This window comes from Macrobrachium rosenbergii, chromosome 53 (genome assembly GCF_040412425.1).
Source record: "Macrobrachium rosenbergii isolate ZJJX-2024 chromosome 53, ASM4041242v1, whole genome shotgun sequence".
NCBI classification, from domain to species: Eukaryota; Metazoa; Arthropoda; class Malacostraca; order Decapoda; family Palaemonidae; genus Macrobrachium; species Macrobrachium rosenbergii.
The window spans coordinates 9,199,449-9,210,323 of record NC_089793.1 but is presented as its reverse complement, the minus strand read 5'-3'; the positions used below and the strand labels follow the sequence as shown (position 1 = coordinate 9,210,323).

The following is a 10,875-nucleotide window of genomic DNA, read 5'->3' as shown; positions in this document are numbered from 1 at the left end:
CCTCTCCAAATAGTTGTTTTCATTTGTGTTAGGGAAAGTTTTGAGTACTGCAGGTGCTACAGTTAAAGAATTGGGATTACGTTTTTTGGAATTGGGGGTGACCCAGTTCCAGGACTGGTTTTTACCAGCGCAAGTTTCTAATGACGCAAGTAACTCATGAATGATGCAAGTTAATTCAGGACCTGGTTCGTCTGCAAATTTCTTCAGATAATACCCGTAGGAATTCAATTTTGGGCTAAATGTCAAGCTAGTCTTTGAATAAGCGCGAACTCTGTAGAACCTACAGGTAGGGAATTTATAGGTGCTTATGTCATTACAGACAAGCAAGATAGGAGAACCACGAATGCTGGAATAGATGAGACAAAAATTAGTCAACATGGGAAGAACTAGCTGTAGAAATATTCTTGACAGGTGACCTGGGGTCAAACTGGATTTGCAGATGAAAAATGTATAGGTAAAGAATCTTTTGTTTCCTTCAGCAGAAGAGATGGAGATGTTAGATTTCCTCTTGCCTTAAAATAAAAAAATTCTACTTCAAAGTAAAGATGCACTGGAATTTTTCATGAGTACCAGAAGAAGAAGTGGCTTAGAATAAGTAAGATGTTTAGGCCTAACCAAGTACTCCAGATGCAACCTCAGCAACTTTCGGTTCAGCAAGCTCACTGGTACAGGTGACTAAACCAGGTTCATGCTCTGGTCATCCAAGAGCAATCAACGTCACATAAGGGTCTTTTTAGGGTATTTACAGGGAGAGAACCAAAATACAGGCTACAGAAATGAGAGAATTCTCAGAATACCAAGGTAGGGAAATATTTTCGTGTTAGCAATTTGACAGATTTCCGACAACAAAAGATTCTAGATGCAGAACATATATGCACAGTATTACATGTATGTCAGAGATCTTATTGTATATCATTTTCATCTTCTTTAATTGCACTTAATATTTCAATTTTTTTTGTAGGGAACCCTGCAGAAATGTACTACTATGGCTCACAGCTGTGGATGAACTGCGTTGGCACTGTGATTGGAACTCTCCTGGTTCTAATCTTATTAGTACCAGTGCTCTATCCACTGAAACTTGTCAGCATGTATGAGGTAAGGGATTTCAGTCGGGTGTTTTGATTTTCCAGTAAAATGTTTAATACTGATCGTTGAATGTTTTGTCTTTTATAAGAGAGAGAAGCCCGGTTAGCATACCTGGAAAATTATCGTAGCCACGCTTTGAAAGCATGATTCCTATTGTTTACATTTAATTCCTTCATGAAAAGACTATTCAGCGAATAGCCTGTTATCTGGAATCTGATAAGGACGAGAAGATCGAGAACTATATCTCGATTAGAGCCATTTTCAGTAAACTGCAAACATGGTTTGTTTGAACCTTTTTACCTTCTTCCTGAAAGTTCTTAGGATTCTATAGAATAATACCTTCTTCACTGATACCTTTAATACCTTCTTCCTGAAAGCCCATAGGATTCTATAAAGCAATACTTTCCTCACTTGTACCTTTTTTGCCTTCTTCTTCTTCTTCCTGAAAGTTCATAGGATTCTATAAAGCAATACTTTCCTCACTTGTACCTTTTGCCTTCTTCTTCTTCTTCCTGAAAGTTCATAGGATTCTATAAAGCAAATACTTTCCTCACTTGTACCTTTTTGCCTTCTTCTTCTTCTTCCTGAAAGTTCATAGGATTCTATAAAGCAATACTTTCCTCACTTGTACCTTTTTGCCTTCTTCTTCCTTCCTGAAAGTTAATAGGATTCTATAAAGCAATAATTTCTCCACTTTGTACTTTTTGCCTTCTTCTTCTTTCTTCCTGAAAGTTCATAGGATTCTATAAAGCAATACTTTCCTCACTTGTACCTTTTTTGCCTTCTTCTTCTTCTTCCTGAAAGTTCATAGGATTCTATAAAGCAATAATTTCACTTGTACCTTTTTGCCTTCTTCTTCTTTCCTGAAAGTTCATAGGATTCTATAAAGCAATACTTTCCTCACTTGTACCTTTTTGCCTTCTTCTTCTTCTTCCTGAAAGTTCATAGGATTCTATAAAGCAATACTTTCCTCACTTGTACCTTTTTTGCCTTCTTCTTCTTTCTGAAAGTTCATAGGATTCTATAAAGCAATAATTTCCTCACTTGTACCTTTTTTGCCTTCTTCTTCTTCTTCCTGAAAGTTCATAGGATTCTATAAAGCAATACTTTCCTCACTTGTACCTTTTTTGCCTTCTTCTTCTTCCTGAAAGTTAATAGGATTCTATAAAGAAATACTTTCCTCACTTGTACCTTTTTTGCCTGCTTCTTCTTCTTCCTGAAAGTTCATAGGATTCTATAAAGCAATACTTTCCTCACTTGTACCTTTTTTGCCTTCTTCTCCTTCTTCCTGAAAGTTCATAGGATTCTATAAAGCAATACTTTCCTCACTTGTACCTTTTTTTACCTTCTTCTTCTTCTTCCTGAAAGTTCATAGGATTCTATAAAGCAATACTTTCCTCACTTGTACCTTTTTTGCCTTCTTCTTCTTCTTCCTGAAAGTTCATAGGATTCTATAAAGCAATACTTTCCTCACTTGTACCTTTTTTACCTTCTTCTTCTTCTTCCTGAAAGTTCATAGGATTCTATAAAGCAATACTTTCCTCACTTGTACCTTTTTTACCTTCTTCTTCTTCTTCTTTCTGAAAGTTCATAGGATTCTATAAAGCAATAATTTCCTCACTTGTACCTTTTTTGCCTTCTTCTTCTTCTTCCTGAAAGTTCATAGGATTCTATAAAGCAATACTTTCCTCACTTGTACCTTTTTTGCCTTCTTCTTCTTCCTGAAAGTTAATAGGATTCTATAAAGAAATACTTTCCCTCACTTGTACCTTTTTGCCTTCTTCTTCTTCTTCCTGAAAGTTCATAGGATTCTATAAAGCAATACTTTCCTCACTTGTACCTTTTTGCCTTCTTCTTCTTCTTCTTTCCTGAAAGTTCATAGGATTCTATAAAGCAATACTTTCCTCACTTGTACCTTTTACTACCTTCTTCTTCTTCTTCCTGAAAGTTCATAGGATTCTATAAATAAATACTTTCCTCACCTGTGCCTTTTTTACCTTCTTTTTCCTGAAAGTTTATAGGATTCTATAAAGCAATACTTTCCTCACTTGTGCCTTTTTTACCTTCTTCTTCCTGAAAGTTCACAGGATTTTATAAAGCAATACCATCCTCACTTGTACCTTTTTTATCTTCTTCTTCTTCCTGAAAGTTCTTAGAAGTGCGATGGAAATCGAGCCTGGTCAGAAAGCTGGCCACAGTCCTCCAGCTCTTCAACTACTTCACCTACCTGGGGATCGCTTTGTACGCTCCGTCGATGGCCCTGTCCTCTGTGACGCCAATTCCAGCCGTGGTCTCTGTCGTTGTCCTGGGGATCGTCTGCACCGTTTATGCGTCGCTTGTAAGATTTTCGGGAGTTGTTTTTCTCATTTTATTTGTTTATTAACTTTTCTTAGTACTGACTGATTTATTTATAGTTTTTCACATCTACTCTACAGTAGATAGCTCTGCTGGAACTTTAGAATGTAAAGTTATTAATTTTATAGCTTAATATCCATTTGAAATGTGCAAAATAACACTGTTGATTAGAGCAGGACACCCATAGTCTTTTGTTAAAGATGAGGCAGAACAGAACCAGTTTCCAAAGGTAACACCAGTAAGTAAGGGAAGGAAAGAAAGGAAAGGGAGTGTAGCCTGAAGAGAACAGAGACGGGCAGATCCACTAGCTCTTTCGATGAATAATAATTGATTATTCCTAATCTTTATTATTATTCTTGTTCTTATCAACAGAAATCCGATTTCAAAGCTTGCTTGATATTTTAGTCTTAGAATACGACTACAAAGAATCAAATCTCATGATTATTTTTCGGGTCAGAATAAGATTAAATGAACATTGAAATTACGTGACTCATTTCTTTTCCAGACTAAAAAGCAACCAAGGAAAAACCTCATTCCGTTTTCTAATTCTTTAGACTCAAAAAAATGCAATTAAAGATTAACCCAATATCGCTATCAGTACTTTCGACTCAGACTTCATCTAAAGAAAAGTAAAATTGATGTCACCTGTGTTTCTTTTTTTCCTTTTTTTAGGGAGGCACCAAAGCCGTCGTGTACACGGATACGGTCCAAGCATTCATCATGCTTACAGGAACCGTTGCAGTGATCATCCAGGGTTGTTACGAAGTGGGCGGGGGGGCCAATTCGTGGAAGATAGACAAGGAAAACGGACGCATCGAATTTTTCAAGTAAGAAGTATTTTGAGACTCTGGAATTCTGCGTACACAGAGGAGAATTATCTTCCTGTTAGTAACTTTCTGTTCTTCTTGGGAGTAATCCTTGTTCCTAAAGAGAGCCAGAATCCTTCAGGGTCTAAATGTAGCACAGAAATTTGTGTACTTTACATATGAAGGGTTTCCTTTATTAAACAGTGACAGCAGCAGCAGCAGCAGCAGCAGCAGCAGTAGTAGTAGTAGTAGTAGTAGTAGTAGTAGTAGTAGTAGTAGTAGTAGTAGTAGTAGTAACAGGGATATACCTTTGCAACAGCTCCCAAAGTATATCAGCGGATCTCACCCATGTTTTATGTAACTGAAGGAATAGCTTTACCAAGTAACAGTAGTAGTAATAGTAAAGCAATGCCTTTGTAACAGCTCCTAAAGTAACAATGGATCTCACCAGTGTTTCATACACTTGAAGGAATAGCTTTGATAAGTACTGGTAGTAGTAGTAGTAGTGGGGAGACACCTTTGTAACAGCTCCAAAAACTTCACCAACTGACCTTACTACAATGTTCCAGTATGAGCTCAGATCCTCTGGAACGGCACACCCTAATGAGCACTGTGATCCTTGGTATATATTTCGCCTTCAGTAACTACGGAGTGGGTCAGCCGCAGTTTCAAAGATGGGCCTCAGTTGCAACCATCAAACAATCGTACATGTAAGAACTATTATTAACCGTAATTGAAAAAATCGATTCTTTTGTCAATTTTCATGTATTTGCAGACCATATTCAAGAGTTTATAGAAGACCTTTTTTCCACTGAACATTTTTCAATTGTTCCCTCATTTATAGCAGGAAGATTCATTAATGCTCAAGCAACAAATTTACTGACTTCTCTCTCTCTCTCTCTCTCTCTCTCTCTCTCTCTCTCTCTCTCTCTCTCTCTCTCTCTCTCTCTCCAGGGTTCTTATCACGTCATGCTTAATGCTCCTTGTGGTCTGGTCCTTAATCAACTACTCTGGATTAGTGATCTTTTCCGTCTACGCAGACTGTGACCCCTTGGCAGCAGGTTACATTGAAAAGATTGACCAGGTAATTATTATTAGCGTTAGGGGCAATATTATCGCACACACTTAACTTTTCCGCAAGCAAAAATGACATCAGCTTTCAATCATTTGATAAGATACTTCCAAAAGATGTTCAAGGCAAGACGCATTAGTCTAATCAATTGTTTAAAGTTTTTATTTTTTATTTGTTAACCCATTAGTGCCCGTGACTCTTGAGTTTGTGAGTAGCTACTTGACAAGGATGCACGGCGTCACAGTATCATGGTTGACCATAATCATAAACTCGCGTACCTCAAGGATACAGTGCATTTTGTCTTACTTTATCTGATTAGGTTTAGTTTTATCTCAGTTTAATATTACAAGGTCTTCCTTACTTATTCCATGTAAAAATGTTCATATTTTGAATAATGATTGTATACTAATCCCTTTCAAATCCTGTGATAATTAAACTTACAATCTGTCAGGAATATATTTTGAAGATTTATCGTTACCACTAAAATCTGTGTCGCGAATTCAACAACTTGATCAAAATCTCCAGACAGCGCAATCAGCAGTCCAAAACTAAATACACTGAAATCCAATATGAGACTACAGCATTTGACAGACCTTGAACATAGACGATTACAGAAGTAACTTTCTAAAGCCGTTGAAATACCGCAGATTACAGCATATTTTGTGATGGACAAACTTGGATTTCTGTCGGGGATTCCAGGACTCTTTGTGGCTGCCATCTACAGTGGTGTTCTCAGGTGAGCTTTCAGCTGCACCTGTGTGTCAGGCGATAGACTGGGGCACTCCAGTCCATCGTTACAGTATTCTCTGTAAAGTGGCTCTCTCGTGGAACTCCATTTCACTTAATGATTTAGATCTTCCTATGTAACATTAGACTGCATTTCACGATAACGTTATGATTCTCCTTGTAAGCAATCATTTTCGGCATTACAATTCACTAATTAGATGACATTTTTTTCAGTAAAAGATTTTAATTTCCATTAGCCTTGAAATATCCCTAGCAAGTTACTGTTATTTTGCACTCTTAATTCACTGAATAAATTACATTTCCCTTGTAACATTAGATTGTATTTAGTAGGAGCTGTTTCGGGACACTCCAGTTCATTGAATAGAAAGAACAAATTTTATTTCATAGTCATCTTAAATTACTTTTTGTAAATCACTTTGAATTACATGTTCTTGAAGGCAGTTACTTTTAGGAGAACTTATACTCTTCCTCTTCAGCACTGTGTCATCAATCCTAAATGCTTTAGCAGCTCTCATCTGGAGAGATTTGCTGAGCGGCCTAGACAGATTCTCCAAATTAACTCCACAACAGGAGAAGAAAGCCACAATCATTATTTGTGAGTATCATAGATTTCACAGTATCCTGTGCAACTTTTCCCATGAATTATAACTTTTACCTTTGCTGATTTCATTGACCAGTACTTGTTTGAGACTAGCAGTATCCTTTACTGTCCTAGAAAGACAGACTTCTTAACCATCTTTCCCCACGATTTGTAACTTCTACCAACCTGCTTCGTTTTTACTTTGAAGATTTCTTCGCTTATTCCAGCTTGCGTGTGTGGAATCATCAGCACGGTGCTGGGTATAATGGCAGGCAGTATGAGAGGACTGTTCCAGATCACTTACTCTCTTGGTGGAGCAATTGCTGGTCCCATCTCAGGCCTCTTTCTGATGGCTATCTCTTGTCCTTGGGTGAAGGCTCCGGTAAGATTATTTTACAAAAGGATTTATTATGACTTTGGTTTGCAGTTATTTTTCAGTTTTTCGTAACTAAATAAAGAGACAGAATTTAGTCAGTACATTTCTCCATCAGTAATACACCACGCTGCAAAGCCTGTACAGCATTTATCACCTCTTTCTCTGACAAAATGACAGCAAATGAAAACTATACTTGCAGAGCGCCTGCCTTGGTCTTCTTCTCTCCTTAAGCCTCACGATGTGGATGGTCATTGGAAACTTCTTGTATGCCCCTCCAGCTCCAATGCTGCCTTTGTCGACAGATGGCTGCCCCAGAGAGAATGTGACAACTGCCTCGCCTTTCACAGAGGGCACAACGCCATCCCTCATCACATCAACTGACGGTGGTGAAGATCCAGGGTATGTAAAAACGTTTCTTTGTCTTTTGGTAAGCTGGGCACTTGGGCAACTTTTCACTTCTCTTTCCAGTCTGGCCAGTAACACCACTTGAAAGAGGAACACTGTTGTACCTCAGATTGTCATTTCTTTGGCTAATGGTGGGGGAGCTGAAGGGTATGTAAACAAATCTTCTTCTCTTTTCCTGTCACAAGACAGAGGGGTAAATCTTTCGACCAAAAGAGAATTTGACAGTTGCCTCGCAACTCACAAAGAGTTCGACTCCAATCTTCATCCTTGGTATGTCAACGCATTTTTTTTTTTTTATCTAGGTATCAAGTTTCTAGCACCATGTGCTTTTCTTGAACCCCAGCTAAGTCGACTGATGGGCATCAACCAAGGATCAGTCCACAGATCATGCAAATGCGAGTACAGTGCTTTATCACTGAGCTGCAGTTCCCACTTAAGTAAACATTTTTTTGTCAGCATTGAGCTGTTTCCTTTAACAGGTGGGGGTGCCAGAGAAAAGTCAACGTAGCAGTCACTGCCACATTCCTGCTTTAACTATTGAAGACTTTCTTAATACTTATATACCACTTTAAACAGCTAGACAGAAGGCTCATCAGCAGTATGCCAAAACATTATGCACACAATGCACCAATCATCTATTGCTTGTACACACTACTGTGCTTCCTAGACATGAAGGCCCTCCCTCTCTCATACCCCTTTTGCTCCATCTGTCCAGTGCTTTCTGGGCTTCCCTCCTAACACTTCTGAAATATACACTCTTTTTACCAATCCATTCTTCCCTCATGACCATGCCATCTCAAAATGCGCAGATCCATCCTTTCACTTCAACTAATTTTTTAATTGCTTCCACATACCTCAGCTTCAAGGTTTTTTCTTTCATTCATATTTAACATCAACTCTTCACTTTCTTAAAAGAGAATTAAAAAAACACTTTTATACATTCCCACAATGACTTTCATAGACATTCCAAGACTTTCCCAATCTTTTTCCAAAGGCCCTTTAGAGATATATATATATATATATATATATATATATATATATATATATATATATATATATATATATATATATATATTATTTATAAACTGTGTGTAAATGTTTCATACGAATGAGGTTTATTCTGGTTTATTACTTAGATCTGATGTGTTCCCCTTATATATGGTCTCCTACTGCTTATACGGGAGTATCGGAACTTTGGCAACTTTCACCTTTTCCAACGTGGCAACGCTGATTTTTGGTAAGAATTTCAATATCTTGTCTTTAAATGTCCATAGACTTAAAGTTCTGTAAATTCACGAAAAAGTATAGGTTTTAATAAGGTACTTTGAAATCTCGAACTGTCATTCATCACAGTTTTATGTAAAAAAGATCTTCTCATATATGTGTTTCTGTTACTGTTCATAAAGTTTTGTGAGACGCCGTTGATGTTAATTCATTTCTGTCACTTAAAGGACCTATGGCAATAGAGGAGGTGCCCGAGAACACAGTCCACGAACCGTGCATGCGATTCTACAGATGGCTGAGGTCCCTTGGGGGAAAATCTAGCCTCAGCTCTGATCGAGGTCGCCTGTCCTCAAGCAACAAGGGCTCTTGCAAAGAAGATTTGAACAGCTGTCACAGTTCGTCTACAAAAGATCGGGAGGAATTAGAAAGTGGATCAGCTGAGGCCTACGACAATCCAGTTTTTGAAACAGAAAATCACTTATAAATTCTGTTCGGTCACTGTTGGTTGTCAATTCTGTTTGTGGAAGGAGCCTCTGACAGAGTCATGAACGTGTTGCTGTTAGCTGAGGACTGTTTCTTTGTCTTCCGGTACTGAAATAGGTACCAGAGAAGCTTAGGAAGTGTACTTAGTCGGTAGAATAAACATGATGGCGTTGTCCACTCATTCACTTAGCTTTATTAGCTACTCGGGCCGCTTTGTGACTCATTGCCGGTAACAACAGACTCCTGAGTTCTGTTGCTGGTTTCAGTCGTTTATTATATTATAATCCGCTTACTAATTTGGTAAGGAAATAATGATATTTATAGGTTGACATATATCAAATTCTATAACTTTGGAAATATCCAAAATACAAAGATGTAAATAACAAATAAAAGCCTTGATAATATAGTTTTTTATTTACTTTTTCATATCCCCCTCTTTGACGGTTGCCAGCAGCGAATTTTATATCACTCTTCTCTAAGCGTGCAGTTAATATTGAAGAAATTGCTGAATAAAGATTATCTGGTGTAATACAAAAACTCTCGATATAAACCAGGTACATCTAGCACTGTTTAGCCACATGAAACTGTCAATAAATGCTGAGTTTTCTATTTTATCCTGTGCAATCTTTATCCTTAGCACTTTATTTTTTGTTGTTAAAACCGGCTATTATTAACAGGTACGTTTAGTAAGGAAATTAAAGCCATTAGTTTACGAAAATGAACAAATTCAATTCTGTTCCAAAAATGACGAGAGTTGGTTCAACACTTTTGGAAAAGATGCTATATTTCGTATTTTATAGATGGAATAAAAGAAAAAATGATCTCGCGAGCAAGAGCCTGTGCTGGCATAAGGCCATCTCTCTCTCTCTCTCTCTCTCTCTCTCTCTCTCTCTCTCTCTCTCTCATGCTACTCAAAGACAAACAGTTAGACCTGGATGGAAGACACGTCGTATTCTGTGTTCCCTATAAAACACGTTTATCGCCAAAGTGTCTATTGATATGGCTGTGCAAACAATCTTCTAATGAAATTGAGAGTCCATTCGAGTAGATTTGTCAATAACAAAACGTATTTGGAAAAGGATTCTCGAGATGTTTTGTGATAACTTGTGATTGTTGTCGGCGAACAGAACAGGCCATTTCGTAGTGTGGAGAATCAGCTTGCCATTACGACTCGGAACTGTGCGTAATTTGTCGAGGGGGTAAAAAAAACTTTTAATTTCTTCTTCTTGGCAAAATTCCTCTTGCCAAATTCTTGAATTGACACGGAATCTGGTGATGACGAAAAGTTAGGTATTGGGTAAACTGAGAAGTGTGTTCTTTTAAATATCTCTCCATTCAGGTGCACTGGTGTCTAGTGTGAGTGGAATACAGACTTATACTTATCTATTTGCCAGAACTGTGACTGTTTTTGGTCCAGAGCGGTTAGAAATCAAAACATCAAATCAAAACAAGTTATGTGAACGGAACTCTGATTTAAACGATATTGTCATAAAAGCTTGCTTTCTCCTTGAGCTTGGCGCAAGTGAAACAGGTGAATTATGCTCAGGTTTTAGAAAGGGTACCATTGCCTGTCGAGTTTTTAACAGAAGTGGCACATCCAGCCCGCTGCGATATGGTGAAAACAATTTCCATAAAACATGTCTGTGATTGTATTCACCAGCTTGTAATTTTATGTAGGTTCATTCGCAGAACTGTTATAACAATGATTATAGCAGAATAATTACTGGGCAATGTAGCAGAA

General features: G+C 37.7%; 1 protein-coding gene across 1 annotated transcript in view; it reads left to right on the top strand.

Annotated features, from left to right (window-relative positions):
• The window catches only part of LOC136834272 (sodium-coupled monocarboxylate transporter 2-like), a 10,775-nt gene extending 1,239 nt beyond the window's left edge, over positions 1-9,536 (top strand). The window contains exons 4-14 of the mRNA XM_067096631.1: positions 962-1,095; positions 3,236-3,424; positions 4,114-4,268; positions 4,817-4,957; positions 5,202-5,331; positions 5,967-6,055; positions 6,543-6,661; positions 6,874-7,028; positions 7,222-7,421; positions 8,564-8,664; positions 8,879-9,536. Coding sequence (XP_066952732.1) covers positions 962-1,095; positions 3,236-3,424; positions 4,114-4,268; positions 4,817-4,957; positions 5,202-5,331; positions 5,967-6,055; positions 6,543-6,661; positions 6,874-7,028; positions 7,222-7,421; positions 8,564-8,664; positions 8,879-9,135 — 1,670 coding nt within the window. The 3' untranslated portion in view covers positions 9,136-9,536. The remainder of the gene's footprint in view (positions 1-961; positions 1,096-3,235; positions 3,425-4,113; positions 4,269-4,816; positions 4,958-5,201; positions 5,332-5,966; positions 6,056-6,542; positions 6,662-6,873; positions 7,029-7,221; positions 7,422-8,563; positions 8,665-8,878) is intronic.
• Positions 9,537-10,875: the final 1,339 nt, after the last annotated feature.